At 40.9% G+C, this 22308-nt stretch overlaps 2 protein-coding genes across 26 annotated transcripts in view; one reads left to right on the forward strand and one right to left on the reverse strand.

The window, feature by feature from the left end:
- LOC136432507 (neurexin-1-like) overlaps window positions 1–22308 on the reverse strand; it is a 217832-nt gene that overhangs the window by 59153 nt on the left and 136371 nt on the right. For 23 of the 25 annotated variants that reach the window (XM_066423836.1, XM_066423835.1, XM_066423833.1 and 20 more), the window contains 5 exons: window positions 6628–6837; window positions 5412–5531; window positions 4945–4971; window positions 3092–3136; window positions 1256–2011 (listed from right to left, as the gene is read on the reverse strand). In XM_066423836.1, coding sequence (XP_066279933.1) covers window positions 1256–2011; window positions 3092–3136; window positions 4945–4971; window positions 5412–5531; window positions 6628–6837 — 1158 coding nt within the window. The remainder of the gene's footprint in view (window positions 1–1255; window positions 2012–3091; window positions 3137–4944; window positions 4972–5411; window positions 5532–6627; window positions 6838–22308) is intronic. The other 2 variants (XM_066423846.1, XM_066423853.1) reach the window with 2 other exon arrangements.
- On the forward strand, window positions 19728–22059 carry LOC136433108 (uncharacterized). The gene is made up of 3 exons (XM_066424928.1): window positions 19728–20101; window positions 20899–21057; window positions 21194–22059. The coding sequence occupies exons 1-3, from the start codon at window positions 19876–19878 to the stop codon at window positions 22057–22059; spliced, it is 1251 nt and encodes a 416-aa protein (XP_066281025.1). The 5' UTR covers window positions 19728–19875.

A 22308-nucleotide genomic window follows, 5' to 3' on the forward strand; every position in this document is an offset into this window, starting at 1 on the left:
GATAATTTATCCTTTGTACTAGGCCATGTTTTGAATAGAAAAAAGACTATGTGGTTGCGGTATCTATCTTTACTGGTACGATGATCTAGAGGATGAGAATAATCACCACTAAGTGTAGACCCGCCACACCCAAGTGTTTTAGCGAAAATCTTCCTAAAATCCAGGTTACTGTCATAACCATAAACCTACAACTACCTGTAAATAGAACGTTGGGAAGGGCTGACCTCATCAAATGAAAAATATGGGAGACTGTCGCAAGGAGCGGGTCAGTTTTGACATATTTCAAATCTAAGGCAATTCTGGACCACTATAAATAGACTTATCAGCCAAATTGGCCATCAAAAAGTCATGAAGACACTGAAATATATGTCTACCTCTGCCAGTATGGATGCAAAGGGTACCCCAGGGAGATGTCTGCAACTCAGATATATCTGTTGGATCTGGCAGACAATTGCCTTGTTTGAAATCCGTATCGAAATGGAAAATAAGGCTGGTATTACAGCTGTGTGCTATCTTGAGAACTTTATGTTCAGTTTGGGATTTGTGTGATACAGTATGGCCGTGAAAATGGCTACTGTACATCTGGGCGATCAATAAAATGTTCTTGTGTTTCACAAAGAACATCTCTGATTATTCACTGATATGGTCTTTTTACGGTCATTTTTAGATGTAAAAATGCAGGCATGTTTCTACTTGTTAAAACGGGAATAAGGTTGTTGTTTTAAATTCCCTCCTCACTAAAGCTACAAGTAGCTGCCTAATGTGTAAAGTTTAGTTTAAACAAATAAAGTTTACCATTCCAGTACAATGTAAGGTATAACAATTTGCTCTGCAACTAGAAAGCAACGGTCATTGTATGTATCGCTGTAGGTTGAACTGCAGAGGATGTGAGACGAGTGTGGTTCACAAGATGTGGAACTGCAATGACTCAAACTGAACCAGTTTATAAACAAAAAGCACATGAGACTCAACTGCTTGCTTGTGTGGTGGTAACAACAGGTCATTTAAATCTAACTACAATTGAATCTGAGGCCATCCAGCGGATTAGCGAGCATTTCAGTAAGAATTTAGTTCATTGTGTAGGGTGTTGTCACTAACTACAATGTACATTTATCACTCTTCATTTTTTCCTGTTGTTGCATGATTCTGCTCTTGGTTGCTACAGCTGTTCCTTACCCACCTTCTCTACTAAAGACAATCGTCCTGATTTTTCAAATACACACACAAGTCACTGTCAATGTTACATGATCCTTACCTTCACATCCAGCTACTATGGATCCGCTCAGCCGCTTGTTGTCCTTCAGTAGATCTGGATATTTCCCATCGAGGTTGATGGACGCCAGACAGCCCTGGTAGCCCAGCTGTTTGGCCCGTGCCTCCACCATGAGCGGCAGTTCCTTGTACTTCTGCTCCGGGTACCCTCCCACGTACATCTCACCCTTCAGGTCCAAGTTCTTGGAACCCTTGGTTGTCTTCTGCACTGCCAAGTCATCGATGGTCAGCCGGTGGTTCAAGTTCTCGTCACGAGTGATCTTGACTTCGTGCCACTCGTTGTCGTTCAACATGTCCGACTTCCCCTTCATCATGGTCGCCCCATCGCCCAGATTGAACGCGTACTGTAAGTACCCCTTCACCAGTTCCAGGGCTAAGAAGTCGTTCCCGTCCCCGCCGTTGTACATGATGAGCCCGTCAGGCTGAGTGGTTTTGAACTTGAAGACCAGGTTCATGCTGGAGTACGCCTCCAGAGTCTGGAGTTTCACATAGCTGGCCTGGTCTCGGAATGTGATGGGGTTGCCGATGACCTTGGTGCCCTTGCCGAACTGGGCGTTCGTCTGGATCATGTCCACCCCTCCCGACATGGCCATCTCGATGAAGGGGTTCCCATTGAACACAAAGTTCTGCATCTGACCCTCAAAGCTGGGCGGCGAGGTGCCGTCGGGTTTGGCCTTCTGGAGACTGCCAATGGCTATGGAGTTGAAGTCCAGGACAGCGCTCGACTTGGAGACGGTACCTAAAGACGGGGACGTCAGGACAGGACAAAGTTAGCACGGCAGACATTAGAATCTTCGTCACCCAGACATCGTCCCTGCTAGATTCTTAGTCACGTCGTTTAAAAACTGATGATCCTTTAAATCTGTGTGCTATTAAAAAAAAGTTGGTAGCTTCTGACATACCAAGCTCGTGAATTTGAATAGTTTTTAAAGGTCTTAATGAAAATTTGTGATTTCATCACTTGACTAGAGGTTTGTGGACAGTTCACTTCTGAACCCTCCAGCACTCCCTCCCCAAGTGAACTGGCCACAACCCCAGTTTACAATCTAGCAGGGAAGTCAGTAGATCTTTGTACATGCAATGCAAATATTGCTGCCTCCTTCAACCAAGAAATATATATGATTTGATTGTTCACAGCAACAATTTAGCCATATTAGCAAACTGTTTAAAATGTTAGTCACGACGCCAAATATTTGACACAACACAGAAGCTGTAATTAGACATGGGAAGCAATATTCCAAGTACGTACAAAGATTTCCATGACATTTGCATTGTACACCGGACAATGAACAATACGTGTACACCAAGTGAACTGTGGACAGAATATGGACAAATGGTCACAACTATGGTCTACATCCACCAATTTACACCTAAGCAAGACAAGTTTACACCACTTACAACACAGCACAACACCAGACGACACAGCACAAGACGACACCAACGTTACACCACGACACGTTACAGGCTACTACAACACAAGACGACACCACACAGCACAACACAGCACCAAGACAACACCAGCAATGATATGTAACACCACACCACTACAACACAACACAACACCACACTAATGTTAGCAACACCACATACACATGGCATTCCACCACCTATATAAAACTCACTGGGTATCACACACACACACAACAACACACGACACTTGCACATTCAATGCAGCATGCTAACAGAAGCTCTCATGGGCAGGTTTTTTTTTATGGCAAACACGAGCACAGATGTATGTGTATAATAATATAACATGGTTTCCATGCTTATCAAGTTCGAATGATGAACAGTATGCTAGATGTCCAGGGGCATAGCTCACCAGGTTCCGGGTATTGTAACATTTGGAAGCTTTCACCAAAGAAACCTGGAGGCATTACAAAAGGCATTGTCACCACCAAGGGTACCCCCAGCCAGGGAAGGCTGAGGAAAGCATACCCTTGGTGGAGGGAGAAAACCTGAAACTGGAGAAATTCTTGCACCATTCCCAACAACCTGTCATCTACAGCATCGATCCCTACAGCTCACAGGTAGGGACTGGCTCCCCGAGAGACTTCGTCCAGAACGGCGCGACGATCTCGCACGTCATGACCTCCGGGTCAGCTTTTTCGTTTTTTTTCTTTCGTTGCTGACATTGTATATATTTCTTGCAGTTCATGGGGGTACATTGTTTGTAAAACGTGCTATATCTATATAGCAGATCTACGTACCCTCACCACTCCTAGGTCTGGGGAAGATTTCACTTTAAAGTGAACATTTACATCACCGGGGTTTCATACGCTATGGGGTCTATATGAGGCGGCTACGCATGCCTTCTATTGGTTTGCTGTGATGTTACAGGGCAGGAGGATAGGTTCGGTCCATTCTCTACATCCGATACAAAATTTGGGGTTTGAAATGGCAACTGTATTTAATCTGTACTTTGTCAATTGCAAAGGCAGCATATAGCTGATTTGTATGACAGTCAAGATACAATACATCCCAGTTAATTGCACAAAAATAATAATACAAACACTTCAAAGTTGTACGAAACAGTCATTTACCTAATGATCATTTTCCCTTTAGATACTTTATTAGTTCATTGCTACTTAGCATCAGATTTCTTATTTCTGGCGGCGTATGCATGTATGCCATCTTTGGTCCAACCTAGTTGTTGATCAACAACACCTGATGATCTTACAAAAACAGACTTTGACAGCTTTTAGGATTGCACAAAGCCAACAAAATTTCAACTGAAATATCTGCAAAGTGGTTTCTGATATCACCATAAAAGATGGTCTTGCACAGAAAATCTCAGACTTTATTCATACTGCTGTCACAAAGACTAATAATATACGGTGGACCAAGCTTGGTTGACTTCAAGAATCACTTGGCATATGTAATTTTGATTTACCGTGTTTTCTGTTCAATATTGACTAAAAGAACAGTAATTGTTACACAAATCTAAGACTAAATGATTTACAAAATCATACGAACATAATAGTTTATTATAAGAAGAAACAAGAAAACACAGTCTGGTAGAAAATACTCACTTGTCATGGTTGATAAGCACTCTCTGGATTAGGAATGACATTTTGGTTGTTTCCCACACACTTGGCAGTTGTCTTTTTGCAACATGTTTCCAAAAATGGTCATCATTTCTTAACTTGTGATCTCGCCACAGCTACTAGATTTGTAGTAACTGGGCAGCTAGTATTTCCATATATACAAATGTATTGATAACAATATCGGTGCATAGACAGTTTTTTGTTTTGTTTTCTTAAAATGTAGGAAACAAAATGTTTGAAAGTCCTCTTTGTGAAACTGTTTTCTTGCACAATCTCTTTCTGCCATCAGATATTCTTCTCCATTCATTTGAAATACTCAGATGTTGGAAGAAGTAAGAAGTAAGAAATGAAGACTGCAATTAACTGGAATGTGCTGTATCTTACTCAATGGTGTTTGTGCCACTAGCTAAGATCTCCTTCGGAAGATGCGCTAAGGCTACAATGGTTAGTAGTAGATACCATGCAAGAAGCTATAAGGCGCAATTGGTTATTTTACGACACATCACAGCACAAGGGTAACACAGCACATGCAAGCACAGTATGATGAACTTATGGGGTATATCGATATATAAGGTATGTATTCTACAACACATAGGAGTGAAGCACATGAAACTGTTTACGAACAAACCTGACCCCAATGGGAAAGGATATATAGCTGTAAGCATTAAAAAAGAGAAAATGCACACCGTTAATCAGGAAACTACCAATACAGGGATCCATCGTGATGATTCTTTGATTTTTACAACAATTTTTCTTTTCTTTACAATCGTAGGTAATAAACCGTAAACTTGCCTTTTGGCAAGGACGGGTCCAGAACTTTTAAGACAATAAGAGGTAAACGTAAAGACTTAATACGAAGTTAAACTAATTCTTCTTTACATATCGAGAGAGAAATAGGAAAGCAGACTGAGAGGTTTGCTCGGTAGGCTGGAGAGCGGTCCTTCACCCATGAGGAAGACTTTCTTCAGCGAGAGAGCGTACTATGGAGACTCTACGGAGGGTCCGCCGGAGCGAGAGGAATAGTCCACCACCTAAAGCCTGGAGGGGGGAGGAAGAGTAAGTTCCACAGACAGAAGACAAGGAAACTTGCATTACCGGGTACATCTAAATCGTCCACCCGAAGATTAAGTTGCCGACCGCGGCGCCTGAGTTGCACGGTGTGCCAGTTGTTGTCGTCCAGACCTTCCCCACCGTACAAGAAGTCTGGACCAGGGCCTGTAAGGAACCACATAAATCGTCATGAGTGAAAGAGATCTTGAACCAGTTTATCTTACTGAAGAACTAATCTTCTATTGGTCGTGACAGAGAAGACAGGTGATAAGTACAATATTTACAGTTTCATTGTATCAGGGAATATAATGAGTCCCCTAGCAATTTTTGACAAGCAGAATTAATAGTAGACTGCGGCTTAACGTCCCATCCTAAGAACCTTGACCCTTTCCAGCTAGTAGCATGCATGTGACAGAGATTTATATTGTTTTATTTTTGCAATCAAATATGTAAAGATTTTCTGTTTTATCAATAATACTTTATTCTGTAAGTTGTTTATCCCTCAAGTACAGATCAATTATTGAACAATTGTTGAATGGTGTATAACGATTCATCATGATCGTTAAGTTGTGAATCAATCATATTTAGTCACTTTTTCTATTGATTTTAGGATCACTTTGCAGCACTATTGATTGAAAATTCATTTATCACGATACATTGCCTCTGGGCTGACTACTCTCCTTACAGCCATGCAGTTGGATTGGAAAGAGCACGCAATTGATGAGACTGAGGCAGAGTGGGAAGAAGTGGCTGCCACTTGGCACCAGTACAGCTGACCTCAATATGACAGTAATTGCTTCAGTTGAAGCCGTAAGACTGTAGGTTTACGATACACTGACAGTAGGGCACATCCCTGCTCTTATAAAGAAGTGTGGATTTAATATGAGGCCGTTGGCTTCACATTCTTCTTCAGAATTGCAGTCTCTACCTGTCCGGTAGCATAATGTTGTATATTGGTCATTACAACTTTGGTTGGGTAGAATTGGAACCCCCAAATCTCGTCATGGTGAGTGTAGGAAATGGACGAATTTGAACAACTGTTCAAGCTGATGTCCTCATAGGGGGGATTTTACTCACAAACTGCCATGTCATCCGGGCTCCGTGACACTGGTCGTGGTTTGGCAATGTCGTTCGAACGTGTTCTATTCTTAACGGACATGCACAATTACACATATATATAGACAGTTTGTGAGTAAAATCCCCTCCATGACCACATGTCATTCAAATTCGTCTATTGTGGATCCAGATAAAGTCAACTCACCAGGATTGAAGGTGAGCTTCAGCCTCCCTGCCTCTATCTCCATCATCAGTACGTTCTCCTGCGGACCCCCCTCGTAGGTGACGGCCAGGAGAAGTCCGTACGACGAGGCTGTTCTGAACCGCAGCGTGATGTCCTCCGCTTCCGTCTGCACCGGCCCCAGGAGCGACACCGTCAGGTACTGTCCGTCAGCAAACGTCAGCATGGTCGATTCTGTGGGAAGACATTCAACATTTAATTCAACACAAAATACAAGTCATGTAAGTTGAAGGATAGACATCCAGGTAAAGAGATACAACTAGTACTCAAGCAGAAGATAACATTTCATAATCATTATAAAATATTCTTCCATCCCGAAAAACACCATACAACTGGTACTTCAGTTCAGGTCACATGACAAACTAGGCTTCGGGTCATTTAAACTTGAGAGGGATCAGAGGATTGATCCATTGCTTGTTGTAAGAGATTTACTTTGCGTACAAAAATGGTGTATAAAATCTACAATGTTAATTACTGTCACAGATGAACTTTCAGGCTGATACATTGCATGCTACCATAAGTTTGTAAGTGGTATCTAATTAAAAATTGTCCAAAGTTTTGTATGGTTTTGTCTCAAATTACATGTAGTTACATCTAACGGGGGGCGCCCTAACATGTTACGCGCCCTAACATGTTACGGATTTTTTACTGATCTTATTTTGCATAAGTATGCCGTGTTTGTGTCCAATGACTATGCTGATAAGGAAGGTAAATAACCCAAGTTCATGCACATAATTGTCATTTGCATTCAAAACATATCTGTACATATTCATTTCTTGTTTTGTCAAAAAGTAGTATTTTGACAATAATGATGGTAGCGCTGAGTAGAGGGTCACTGCGTAGCTAGACGGCCCGGCACCTAAATATACGACCTGTGCCAAGCAGATACACAAGTCACACAACTATCATACACATAAGAAATATAACTTCATAAAACACTAAAAATTTGGGTCTTTAAGTGTTTATTGAGAAGAAAACTGACCAAAGAAAAACAACGTAAACATTGCTGTCGTCTGGCGACTTTGTTTTCCCGCCATTTATTTGGGCCGCGATGGTGGCGGAAGGATTCAACGCACAGCTTTGTTACGCTCTAACATGTGATTGGTATACCGTCCATGAAAAGGAAACTGAATACAGAGATGGCGAAGATATTTCCCAATAAGTAGACGGAGTATTGTTGATGTAAGCGATGTCGTTTTTTCGGAATGATTTCGTAAGTCGGGCCGCATTCAATACGTACGTCGGGCCGCGCGCACAGTGCAGGGTAGCCTATTTCCCATGAAAACATGAGCTGGAATGCGCTGGATATAGCCCTTCTCACAAGACGTTAGAAGTGTACACAGTCAAACTTTTCCGGTCAAAAGAAAGCTAGAATATAGTAGACTTCAAGCCTTTTTTACATTTCCATAACTTCATTACCAACTTCCAGAGAGCAAAATTACCAAAGTGTAATAGGTTAGGCACACTATCTGGCGTAGCACTAAATCAGACGGCACATTCGTGAAAATGTCTCACAGCGTTTTCCGCCTGTAACACGGAGCGTGAAGGGCCCATGAACAGTATGAATACATTTCTTGTCCATGTATGTTCTTAAGATGAATGTGTTCATTCATCAATTAAAACCTGACCACTCTCTGGCAACCAGCAATGGACCGCCGTGAGTTCGAGCGCGTAAAAAAGCGTAACATGTTAGGGCAGCTCCCGTTATGATTATAATTACTACATGTATTGTCCCAGATTAGCAGTTCATTGGTATACCTCTGTGCATACAATGTGCCAACATAAAAAAATGCCATCACAATGATTCTTATCACAGTCAGCCCATCTGCTAGGACTTCCTTTATCAAAAAACCCTAACAAGTGGTAAATTCTGTATTGTGTTTCTATTCTATATGTGCACACAGCATCAAGCTTACAGTTGGTAACAATGGTGTTAATGACATGTGCCGAGCACAGATGGACGCACTATTACATTCAACAACGGTAATGTGATTCAGGGAGGCTAGATATTTGCATATCCTCATTAATCCTGTTCAGTTATATTGATCTGACCCAATTTCATCCGGTAACACACAAGAGTCTTGAAAGGGTTTCCTAGTTTTCCTTGAGGTGAGCTGATCGTTGATGAATGTTGTGCCCGGTGCTACCACGACACATCATTGATCAATCAGTCCAATATTTCGTGTATTTTAGATTTTGGACAAAATGCCCACGGCAGGAGCTGACTGTCAAAACATTCTGTACTTATATTTATCACTTTATTTAATCCTTTTATGCATCAATATCATATCTAGCATGTTGATCTATCTAGGGTGACTACTTGGATGGTAACTAACTTTCTATAAATCAGGCCACAAACCCTTCTGACAAACATACAAAATAAACATAAGTTGGTTCATTCTCATTGAGACCCTTGTAGAGCCTCTTGGCATATAGGTCAGCAAGTTTCCTCTCTGTTTCTGTAGCAATGTATATTTTAACAGGGAGGGGCTGCTAGCCCTTACCCTGTAACATGCTCGAGGCACCTACTCAAACACGGGACCCCCATTTTATGTCCCTTCCAAAAAACAGTTGCAGCCCCAACCAAGATGCCATGTCCAGGAGTCTCCCAGTTAGCAACTAATTGGAACCAGGAGCTCAACTGTGAGCCTGCTACCAGTTGAGCTGCAGGGACACGCCCGCTGGAACATAAGGCTGTCCCGGAGTTTGGCAGCCCTACATTATGACAGATGAGAAGGCCGTATGTAGCCTGTGTCTGCTGTCTGTAAATGTCTTGTGGTGTCACAGTAAGGAGCTTCTGATTTATAACCAGCCTGGATGGTATGTTGATTTCATCCAAACCTCATTATACTGGGCAGGAATGCCATCCATATAGCTTTCTTGTTCCATCCAATTGCATATGGATAAAGGTATTCGGGTATATATATGTATAACTCATGACTGGAGATTGATAGAACTAAAATACCAATTGTGCGTCATGTGTAACATCATCTTTACATAACTACATCTGTTCAATACTGTACCAGCAACATGATATGGATTAAGTCAAACAGAAAATTAAGGTTTGATGTCATAATTCCTTCAGATCCTTGTAGTGTCTAGTGGCCCATAGGGCTGCAGGTTTCTTTGTTGTTACGGTAGCAAGGTATATTTTACAGGGAGAATTTTTTAGCCCTTCCCCTTTAACATGCTCGAGTCACCTGCTCAAACATGGGACCCCAATTTTATGTCCTTTTCGAAAGACGTGTGCAGTCCCAACCAATATGCCCTTCCCAGGATTGAACCGGGGTCTCCAAGTTAACAACTAATTGGAATCAGGAGCTCAACTGTGAAGCTGCTACCAGTTGAGCTATAGGGCCATCCCTGGACATCATAATAATGGTGTTGCCGACTATTGCGGATCATTGCAAACCAACGGGTATGCAGAGTCTAACACATATTCGTACGTGAAATAAAGGGGCTCTGAGGCTTGCAACCAATTTCTGATCCTTCAGAAGTTGTTACCCGGCTGTCAGCTGCTGACAGCTCCTGGAATAATGTCTGCCCTGTAGGCACCAGACTCTGATTCAGTTCTGTCCACGAGTTGCGCCATGTTGGCACCTGTACTCCATCAGGACACTAACCAATCAATCACTGATAGGACAGAAGATCTACGAACTCGTCCAAAGGAAAACATGGCTTAGCTGAAACCAGCATCTAATATTGGGAACCCCAGATTTTTCAAATGTTTGAGTCACATATTTGTAGACACCTAATTGAAAACTTTTTTGGTTATAAGCATGGCTTGGACATAAATGTTTCAAACCAAAAAAAATCTTGATGATGGTATTTCACAACTGTCACAGTATGCAGTACATGTACATGTATATGTACATGTACATGTAAGTCAGTTCAGACAGAGGAAAATATTATAAGAAGGCATTGTTTATAGATATACACAAACTATAAACACTGTGCCATATCTACATGTAAGTAATACATATAAGCTGCTAATGAGTAAATTGGGTCAAAATATAAAAAGGGACCTCTTCCTATATATATGTGCACTTATGGTAATTAATAATATAAAGTCGTTTTCATAATCAGATTAACTGCAAACAGTGTTGATAATATTTACAAAAAAACACCTGCTTAGAGATTGCTAGTCTCTCTTTTAAAAGAGAAAAGACAGAAACATTTAAGAGCCAAGAAATCCAGTGGTCCTGGCCTCTGAGGCAGCACTGATCAGGCATAAGGCTCCAAAGCCCCGTTGATTGACACAAATTGCGGAACAGTTCCCACCAGCCCCTGTAGGGCCTCATGTGATGAGGGAATGGACGAGGTCAAGCAGCCAATCTCCATCGCTCTTTTTATGGCCGTGTGGCTCCGAGCACCCCGCGCTTTTCTTTCAACGACCCCTCAATGTAATTTTCAGAATCTTTTTTGAAAGTAGAGAATTGGAATAAAACAACTATTTTTTTGCAGAGCAACCAAACCAATGATCTGAAAACAGATAAAATGGTAACAGAAAATAAAAAGCTTGAAGAATACTCAACGTAAGAAGGCATATCCAAAGTGTCCAGAGCCATCTAGCAGAAGATCCTAAAATTGCAGTTCCTTGCTATACCAGCATGTACATGTATTCAAATTTCCCTACAAAAAAACAGCAATAGACAATTCCAAGCAGCAACTGCTACATTCCCAAACTGAAGAATCAACTTTGTGTAACCAACATGTAAAACATAAAAAAGTGCTTAAGAGTTGTCATTCCTACAATTCTTAACTGTTCTTCATTAAGTACTCGTCTGCTACTGGCCTTGAATTCGAGAATCACAGGATGCTTAAACATTAATGACATTAGACATTTGCACATTGGACAGGATGTGACTCCGGAGAAACCCTTTTTTAAGTGACACATGGGAATATCTCAAAATCCCGACGGAAGTCACGCTGAGAAATTTGTATTTTCATCAGGGATTAGCCTAACCATTAGCTTCTCTTTCTGTCCAGTCAAATACATGTCACATATCTTGAAAAACTGTCACCTTCTGAGAGTTTTCATCAGGAACAGAGAACATGTAGATCAGTCTACATGAGATAAAAGACCACAGTCCACCACAGGCTGCTGAAGGTAATCTTTTTCTGTCCAATCACGCGCCCTCTTCAAAGGCGGACCGTTCACGTTCTGACACCAAATTTGTACTTGTGCACTGTTAAGCTAAAGTAATTGTGGTCCTTTGCGCACAATCCTGATATTGATAGAGTAGCTGACATATGAGGACTTTGTACCGCCTTACTCTCCGTGCTTTGATAAATGTATTTAATATCACAAGAAACAGAACATGTCCCGTGCTTGTCTGGGTACTCAGTCAACGTTGTTATGATGTACTGTTGCGAAGTAATGGTCCATCCAAGTTAGAAACTCAAAGACAAATTTCACACTGTAGTGAGCCGGGGCTTGAGGAGAGCAACCCAACTATAGCATCGGTACAAAGAATACTAAACTTGCTCCAGATTTTAACTCAGTCAGACTTTCAATAAAGCTTTGGCGATGTTACAAATTGACATGTTAAGCCTTGCAATGTTTTACTTTAGATTAAAAAGAAGATGAAAAAACTTCATTTTAAGGCCGGAGCCCATTTGTGCATGTAAGTGAGATGTTCAAACTCTAATCACGCAACTTTTCTTTGATGATGTGCCCATGTTCCTAATAAAAAAGGGATAAAGACATGTCCCCAGAGTGATTACACCAAGCTTTCAGATTTCTTGCCCTACCGGGTGATTACACTACATGAGGTCACTGTAAGGCCCGGTTGGCAATTAGAGTCCCCCCCCTCCCAATAAGTATTTGACCTTGGTAACTTCCAAGCCAGCTGAACTCCTCACTTCAAGGTGACAAGGACTTCTTTTTGCTGAATGACATGTGCCCTCAATATAAGAGGTGGTAGAAGATAATGGTTTTCTGTAACAAATGAAGTCATCATCTTCGGCTCTTGCTGCAGCATTCTGAATTTTAATCTAAAGTCATAAGATGTTGCCAAAAGATTTCAAACAATGTAAGGACAAAGATTAAACCATAGCTATATACGTTCAACAGTATTAATTGCACACATTGAATTGTCATCCTCACCAACAACAGCATACAAAAAAAAAAAGTTTCCTTAACCTTCTCCCTGCTGCCTAACTCTGTAACCAATAGGGAATTGGGTGCCAAACGGCTACTTCAGTGTGCCAAATGTTAAAAGGTTAGTGATAGCTCTGTGAATGTTTCAAGTATACAGTAGGTCCATTCAGTCAAACGCTTCTAACAATGTCAGAAATAAAATCCCAATCTGTTCAAATGGCTTGTTACCTCCTTGAAGGAGGCTCACCTCCTACGAGGGTATTGCGGTTGACTGTGTCTGTGTGTTCATAGCTATAACTCAAGATACGTTTGATGCATTTTTATGTACTGTTGCATGTTGCCTGCTAGCATAAGTGAGATGATGCACATCAATCTTGGGCCTAGCAGTATTTCTAGGTAATGTAATATTACAGAGCGCATAATTTCTCACAACGTAAAACATCATAATCCCTTCACGGAGGCTTGTGTCCTACGGACTCTTATTGTGATTGAGACCAGCAGCACCATTTTGCACACTGTGAACAAGCCCTAACAGCTATCTGAGCTGGCTGTGATAAATTTTTGTAATTTGAGCTCTATTAATGACAGACCTGACCTTCGCCTAGACATCAATCCTTCTGAGATCATGACAGATCAGTAGTCTTATCACACCCTCTCTTTCAGCCTCTCTAACAATAGTGGCATTGCGGCAGGGTGTGTGGCACAGAACACAGAGGTCCTGGGTTTGAATCCCGGGTCCCCTGATTTGTCCCATTTACGTTGTGCCCTTGGAAAAGGTACTTTACACAACTTTTGTCACTTCGCTTAGGTGAAAATGTGTACCTGACTTCGGATAAGGATGTCCCTAGGATAGGATGTTAAATGGAAGTCCTGTGTTTGAGGAGGGCCACACCTCAATCACATAAAAGAACCCACCACACTTATCAAAAAGAGTAAAGGTCCTTCCCGGTGAGTGAATCAAATAAATCTGTCCGGAAATGTAGCTTGTACTCTTCAGTACAAATCTGGTGTGTTATGCAATGAGGCGGTTTAATAAGTATGCAGTACAAACAAATAACAGAGCATATTAATAACAAGTTTCTAATGCATATAAGTATCTCCAAGTACAACCAGTGTGGTAGTTCAGCATGAAGATACATCCAGAAATAAAAGGAACAGTTATCACATAATAATCTACGTATGAAGGGCATGTGAACAGATGGGAAGGGGGCACAGAAAGGTTCATGACTTGCCTGTGTCCACTTGGGAAATGAGGGCTATGAAATATTGAAAGGACAATTTGTCATTCTCAACAGGACTTGCTTTGTATCTTGAAAATACACGGAGATATGCATTGTATGTTTCACACTGGAGGTGACAGCAGGAGAGAGGCTTGTGTATTTTCTTTCACGACTGATTAGTTAACATGTATGTAAAGTTTAGGAAAATGATACGGCAGGTTAGTGTTCCAGTAGTCAGCTTGTATATCTTTAGTTTTCTGTGTCACTGTGATATGTAATTTAACCTTCCTCCTCCTGCCAAACTGGGGAACCAAATGAATACAAAATTGGTGCCAAACAGCTAAATTGGCAGGTTGAAGGTTAAAAGCTTTGCCTGGTAACTCTCTGCAGATGGGAGCAAGTACTGTATCAGTCCTAAACCCTACACAATATTTTCAGAGCTGATTGCATGCAGGTACACCAAGAGGGTGGGTGTACCTGTGGTGTAGTGGTCTGCACTGCTGTTACTAGCAACATCTGGTTCAAATTACTTGCAATTTTGGACCAGAAGGCCCGGGTTCAAGCCCCGGGTAGGACGCCTCTGGACAAGAGGCGCATTGAGTCATACCGAAGACTTTACAAAAATGGTACGTACTTCTTAAACAGTATGGAAGTTAAACACATTCCACTGCCAGTGGACTAGCCCCCTGCTGCAGTAATTGCACCACAGTGTGGCCCAGGGCTATGAAACGGAGATGGGCACCGCCCTATACATCTCATGGTGTGGGAGGATTTTAACATTTTAACTAACACCAAGAGGGCGAAATTTGGTGTTCATTACAGCTAGTTTTTATCACTGAAATTCATCCCACAGAATGTATGAAAAGATCCACATCAGCTAGCCAGAGAAAACTTGTTTCCCGAAAGATAAAGCTCTGTGAAATTACTCTCCACTACCAAAATTGCTAATATTCAGCCTTGCCAATTTAAAAAGCATTTTACAGTACATTAAGCCACCAGCATTACAAGTCTAGACGCTGAATGAACTAACATGGCCTGAAGCCACAGTACAGACGCTTTCATCCATGAAGGTTAAAGCTATACTTGAGCTTCACTTGCAGCAAGCTACAGGATGGGAATCCTGACAAAATCTATCCTCTATTTACAGACCTTAGCTAAAGTATCAGTTAATCCTATGTAACTCAAATGCAATGTGATACCAAGGCATATGTAAGAACTTTTAAAGCTTGTTGGACTTGGAATTCATTAAAAAGATATGGGATCACTGACCATTTATTACACTTATACAACATGTTGGGAAAATAGACTTTTTCACAATGCCCTATGTATATAGAATATTCCAAATGATTTACCTTGAACTAAAAGTTTTAATTTTATGATGACCAATAATTGTCAACTATATATCAGGAGAAAAGCTGTAAACAGTTTGATTTCAGTACAATAAAAGAAGCTTTCCGGGACTAAAGAAAATGCATTCACAGTAACAGTTTCAGCACCAAGGACAACAACACACCAACACCCAAGGATGATGTAAACCGTGGTCAACAACATCTCACAAGATTAACAAAACTTCTTTCAGCTTCGATTTCAGCACCCTGCACAGTAAATTTAAGAAACTTAAGGTGGTGTAATGCATTGATTTTAGAATTCAAGCATGCAGCACTCCAAGCAAACTTTTACGACTGATCACTGACATTGCAAAGCGATAACTCAGCACAACAGAAAAAACGTAATAGCACAAAACCTTTTTCACATAGAGAACTGCTGGGCTGATATAGATGCCATCCGTATCAACACTGTGGCAAGTTATTTGGATATTCTACTAAAGCATACGAATGAGTCTCTATGTAGAACACATACTGAAGAGGGGAGCTGACTACCCCACTTGCAGCTGTAATCTACATAATCAGAATGGGATATCTAGGTCAGCAATCTCTTGAGTTGATTGAGACTGAGACCGAGTAAAGGCAATGGTGTCTTATCAACTAAGATGAAATTCAGACTGACCTGATTATAACAGTAAGACAAATATCCCCAAGAAAGGGCTTTGGAGTCAGCAAACATTGATTTATCAAAGAGAAAGCAGAATAATAATCATGCTCATGCAAAGGAAGTAAAAAAGAATGAAGAAATTTGATAAAATCAAAACGTGTCTCCTTCTGTAACAAACTAATATGCTGTCTACACAGTTTGGCTGCAAATATGTATAATTTGTTAAAGCATTCAAAGTTATACAAATTTCATACAGATCTTTCACAAATGTATCTGGCTGCATCCGCCCAGTGAGCTAAGGCACATTCTGTGTCATTCAGACGAATCAGTGCCCTGTGCATATGTGAGTGCAGGAGAGATATACAGCAGATGCAACACGGATTTGCCTCTAGAGAATTTTCCCATGAATGCAGTCTGAAAGTGTCATGCATCAACGTCTACATCAGATATTGTCAAGACTAAGTGCGCTTCTAATATGGCTTCAAAAGAAAGTCAAACAGACCGGAAGTCACGACAAAGCCATGTGGGAGATCTCTGTCTGAACGTGTTTGAACTTGGGCGGGGAGAATAATTGACCACAAAGAAACAAAGAAAGAAGAGTGAATCATCATCGATATGGCGTGCGACATTTTGTAGTTCCACACTAGTGATATTTTAGGCTTCACGTCTTTACAAGCTATTTCTAGTGTTCTGCACAATTGCTCCTTTTTGCAACATATCATCAAAATTTATGACAAGATAGGAAGAATATGTCAGTCGCCAATATTGCTTTAATATCAACTTGTCAAATTTGCGAGACTGATATTGCATCCAATAAAAGCTGAGCTATAACTTCGGCTACATGTTGATCAAAAGACTGAACATGCTTCATGACCATTAATCAAAAACCTTTTGACTGACAGTTACGCTATTTCGATTCAATACCATGTTACATGGATTCATCTCTTCAATTGGCCATTTCTAAGCACTGAAAATTAACTTAAAACTCATCTGAAATTTCATAAATCAGATTGTTTCTTTTACCTACAATGCAAACCTGATGGGCCTATCATAGAAAGTGTATCAAGCCTCATGCAGGCATAAACTATAAAATCATGCACTAATTTACAATTATAGATTTTGCTTCTTATACATGTGTGCCACTCTTTAGCTTCTATCAAGGATGCCTGATGATTTCATTTCAAGAATTCATGATTTCTTGGAAAATTAGACACTGCTTTAAGTCTTTCTAGGTATCGCAAGATTCCAGGGCACCATACTGAAGAATATTTGATGACTCAAATGATATGATGAACACAGTCTGTATCATTTTTGTGGTGTTACAATCTGCATGAAAACCTATTCTAAGCTGCTGAATATCTTGTGAGCAGCAAAAGCTGCCTGGCAAAGATGTATAGTTGCACATGAAGGTATGACCTGGTCTGAACTCCAGCCGTTCTCCATAAACATCTGTGTAGATATGGTGTTTTCTAAAGGCTAGATATCTTGAATGTACATGATGTACTATCGCAAGAAGAACTAAATTAATCATGAAGGACTTTAGCTCAACATTTTCTGTACAACATAAGGATTGTCCCCAGCAGTTTCTCTACTTCATGCATTCCAGGCAGCTCATGGGTGGTACACTCCTAAAGCATATTTTATCACCCCTGAAAAATTTATACCTTCCCAGGCAAGCTGACGCCGGGCCTGAAATTAAGTCCCGTCATTACGGCCCGCTGCGCCCAGGGATTGCTTTTTATTACAGACATTCTTGATTCACTTCCTCATAATGTGATAAAATGCATGTACGCTGCGATTCACTTCATTGTGGAAACCAGGAACTAAACAATTTGATGCACTGCGCGGCAGCAGCTAGTAGTTCTGGCTGGGCCGGCTTGGGGTCCGTCGGCTTGCATGTCCAAGTGGCGTGCCTTGCTGCGGATATCGATCAGTATCGATTGCTGTACGCCTGGATTTCTGCCTGGAATTTTCCTCCTAAACAAGTGCCACTGGCAAAGAACACAGGATGCGGGCTAACAAGCTCGGCAGCCCCCCTCCACTTCATTGATTCGGAATCCTTAAATAGTCTGCCATTGATCAACTGGAAGTCCTTGTTCAGTTTTCTTGTTTATCACGATTATACATGGGTCATTACAGCGGTCTGATTGGTCATTGTGGGTAAAATATCGACATGTGGAAATTGGTCGTCAGGACGTGGAAATCAATGGAAGACATGCTCAGAAACTAGGGGACAAAAAGGTCACGTAATCGCTCCCAGTAGCCCTTCTTTTCTGATGAAAGTTCTGCCAATAATCTGTCATCGTTTTCTATACATAAGCCCTCTTGTGGCGCCATGTCAACACACAGGACAAGGCAGCGGCTACGCAACCTGCTGCTAAATAAGCATAAAAGGCATGAAAAATGGCCACCTACGCTGTCCTTTAAACTCAAATGGCAACAATTTTTTTACGTAATGGTGATTTACAGCGCCCGGCCATCTGGGACAATATGCCATGTCGTAGAGTATTACTTCACAGGCAGATGGTTGAGATGAACAGGGGAAACTACGTGGCAGAAGGACTTTACAATCTGTCAACACCTTCTCTAGGGACAACCGCCTTGTCTGCGCTTCCCAGTCTCAAGTTTGGGGCACTTTCTGAGGCAACAGTGTAACGTTATGCAATAAAATAGGGAAGCTGTGCAACATACAGGTACAACTGTCAAGGACAATCTTAGCCTTTTCAAATCATAATTTCTGAGAAGATTGGGAGAAACTATGTGTTGTCTAAGACTGAGACAAAATGATAAATGATAACGATATGTGTGTGCTTTTGGTTATATCAAGAAATATGAGGGTTTTAATACCTAGTAAGCCTGTGCAACAACAATCTAATTTCTTGTTTGTAGCATTTTTCAACAAAAAGATATTGTTTGGTTACCAAACCACTGGAATGAATCTACTTATAATTTACCTAGTTTGACTGCAACACAGACTTTTGAGTCCTTAGTGATGAAGATCTACCAGAGTGAAATTATACCACTGAATAAATGATAGTCATGGAAACAATACACTTTTGGTGATGCATTCTATACAGTGAAATGATCTGTTATGCAAACTTTTCCTTTTAAAACCTTCCAAGCAGAAATTTAGACAAGCACAGTACATCCAATGTAGGCTGTAAGATTTGATCCACTCACACCCGAATGGACCCATGCTCTTCTCACAATAAACGTTTGAGGTGTGGCTCTTCTCAAACATGGGACCTCCATTTAACATCCTATCCAAGGGATACCTCTAACCAAAGCTAGGCATTCATTTTCAGTGAAGAGAGGAAATTCAATGTAAATAGCCTTTCCCAAGGGCAAGAGCCTATCAGGAGTTTTAACCCAGGACCTTTTGATTCCTCGGGCAAACACTCTAAACATTATGCAACACAACATCGAGTTCTCATAGCAAAGGTGCCCACCCACAATCTTATCAGTGGGCACCACAGAGCACCCTTTGCAATTCATCTTCACAGAACTTAGCAATGCTGACAAAACAACTTCCTTTCAAGCGGTCCCCCGAAAGTGCGAAATGGAACGAAATGGAACGAAATGGAACGAAATGGAACGAAATGGAACGAAATGGAACGAAATGGAACGAAATGGAACGAAATGGAACGAAATGGAACGAAATGGAACGAAATGGAACGAAAATGAACGAAATGGAACGAAATGGAACGAAATGGAAGAACGAAAACAACATATGTAACATTCAAATGAAATTCTTCGTTTTCACGTGACGTCACAAACGCGTTCGAACCGAGTGGCGGCCATCTTGGATGACATGTTGTGATCCGCCTCCAGCTGCGCACATGTGCTCTGGACTCATTTCGCTGTCATTCTTCTAATGCTCTTCTTTCCGTTCGCATTATGCCAGTCCTGTGCGCAGTCTATGGCTGCGGCCATAATAGTAAACGAGATAAAGGGTACAGCTATCACAGGATTCCGAAGATGATTGAATCCCAAGGAGAGAAAACAAGACTTCTTTCAGAAGAGAGACGACGGGTATGGCTGGCAAATATCAACCGGTCGCTAGCCGACCTGACGCCGTCCAAGTCTACATTCTCTCGAGTATGCAGTCTTCATTTCATCTCAGGTAAGACATGGAAGGGAGTGGGATTTCTGATGAAGTTCCCCCTGTTCTGTTACTAGTCTTAGTCATCTTTTCTGTTTACGGAATAATTTGGCGGGCTCATTCGCAAAGTTCGGCGGCATCTGTGTTGTTAGTGCCCGCCTGCCATTGTTCCCGCGCCCCGGGTGTTTTCCGTGCCCCCCAAAACATGGAGTAGGGTTGTATTCGGCCATTCTCTCTCCTTTTTTTAACATTAAGATTGCTGTTCTTTTGTTTCAGTTACGCAAACTATGCCAGGTAATAATTTGTGTCGCCTTTTTATGTGTGTGGCAGGTAACGTTACACTGCAAGGTTTAAATATACCCATTACGTTATAGTTTTACGCTCCTTGTAAGCATGCATCCCGTTAGCTCAGTTGGTAGAGCGGAGCTCGCTAGTGGTGTTTACAGAAATGAACAGGACGTGAATGTTCGATCCCGGCCGGGATTAAACCTTTTTATTTTTTAGTAGAATCAAGAATTCTACCTCCATTCAAGTTTTCATTATATTAATTAATTAAGGCTATATTTTGCACGACTTTACAGGGCCAAGGTACTGTATGAGGGTTAGAGTTGACAGAGAAAATATTATGATAGGGTGTTATTTCAAGCTTATACAATGAAACATCCTGTCAATAGTCAAGTATAAAGAAAAATTCTTACTGACTCTAGTAAAAAGCATATTGACACTGACAGGAACATCATACCAATAGCCTGATTTTATTTATTTTTTCTATAGTGATTTTCCACTGCTAAAAGTCTCATTTCATTTCACTCTTTCAGGGAAACCGGCCAGTCTGTACTCATTTACAGACCCGGACTGGGCCCCAACTCAGCACCTCGGGCACAACAAAGTTGACATCACCCTAGGGGTGGCAAGGAGTGTCAGGGCTGCTGAAAGAAACAACAAACGAATAAAGATCGAAGAAGATGGATATTCAAGTATGTCCCTGATGTTTTTGAACAAAACTTTCTTATCTTAACTTGTCAATCAATGCTAGTTGGAACATTTGTTGTTGTTTTTTTTCACGAAATTACATGTGATAAGATGTATTGGTTTATTTTATTTTATTTTCAGCTGGTGGCATTATTGATCCACCTAGCCCTGTAGTGCCAAACATACATGTAGCAGCAAAGTGTGATGCAGGATGTCAGACAGAACTGACAGGAGAAGATATTGACAGGATGCAGTGCACAGTCCAGTATCTCACCGAACAACAAGACAACCTAAAGACACAGCTCCTATCACTCCAGATAAATGAGAATAGTTTTAGTAATAGGGGAGATGATAAGGTTAGATTCTATACTGGTTTACCCAACTTTCTCATCTTGATGAATGTTTTCCAGCTTGTTGTGTCCCATGTCAAGTGTACATCACAAAATGTTATCTCACCTTTTCAACAATTCATTTTAGTTTTGATGAGGCTAAGGCTTTCACTCTCTCTTCAAGATATTTCCTATCGATTCGGTATATCACTGTCAACTTCATGCAGAATTTTTGACAAATGGATTACAGCAATGAATAACCGTCTCAGTTTTCTGATCCTGTGGCCCCAGCGTACAGAACTAAGAAAAACCATGCCCCTTGTTTTTAAGAAAAATTTTGGTAACAGTGTATCTGTAATAATTGATTGCTTTGAAATTTTCATTGATCGCCCTTCCAGTTTGATCGCTCGAGTAATGACATGGTCAAATTATAAACATCATAACACTGTTAAATTTCTAATTGGCATTTCTCCACAAGGTTGTATATCTTTTATATCTAAGGCATGGGGGGGAAGGGTGAGTGATAAGTATTTAACTGAAAACTGTGGGATTTTAAAAAAGTTATTACCTGGGGATATTGTTTTAGCAGATAGGGGGTTTAATATAGCAGATAGTGTAGCATTCGAAGGGGCAAAACTGTACATACCAGCATTTACTAAAGAACACCCTCCACTTTAAGTTCGGAATTCCACTTTTCCCATTTTGACAAGTGCTTATATTTTCAATATAAAAGCATTTAAGTGAAAAATGTTTACATATAGTTGATGAGTATGATGTACCGTTATGATTGATAACAATAACTTTCATGAATATTCATTTTGAAAATTTTCTTCCTGCAGGAATTCCTGCAGAATCTGCAGGAATTCCTGCAGGAAGAATTTGTCCTGCAGGAATTTCTGCAGGAAGATATTTTTCCTGCAGGAATCT

The sequence above is a fragment of the Branchiostoma lanceolatum genome, chromosome 4 (genome assembly GCF_035083965.1).
Source record: "Branchiostoma lanceolatum isolate klBraLanc5 chromosome 4, klBraLanc5.hap2, whole genome shotgun sequence".
Taxonomy (NCBI): Eukaryota; Metazoa; Chordata; class Leptocardii; order Amphioxiformes; family Branchiostomatidae; genus Branchiostoma; species Branchiostoma lanceolatum.

Coding starts and splice junctions, on each gene's coding strand:
- LOC136433108 (XM_066424928.1), top strand. CDS start 19,876: ATGCCAGTCCTGTGCGCAGTCTATGGCTGCGGCCATAATAGTAAACGA. Junction 20,102..20,898: donor CAGTCTTCATTTCATCTCAG/GTAAGACATGGA, acceptor TCACTCTTTCAG/GGAAACCGGCCAGTCTGTAC. Junction 21,058..21,193: donor CGAAGAAGATGGATATTCAA/GTATGTCCCTGA, acceptor TTTTATTTTCAG/CTGGTGGCATTATTGATCCA.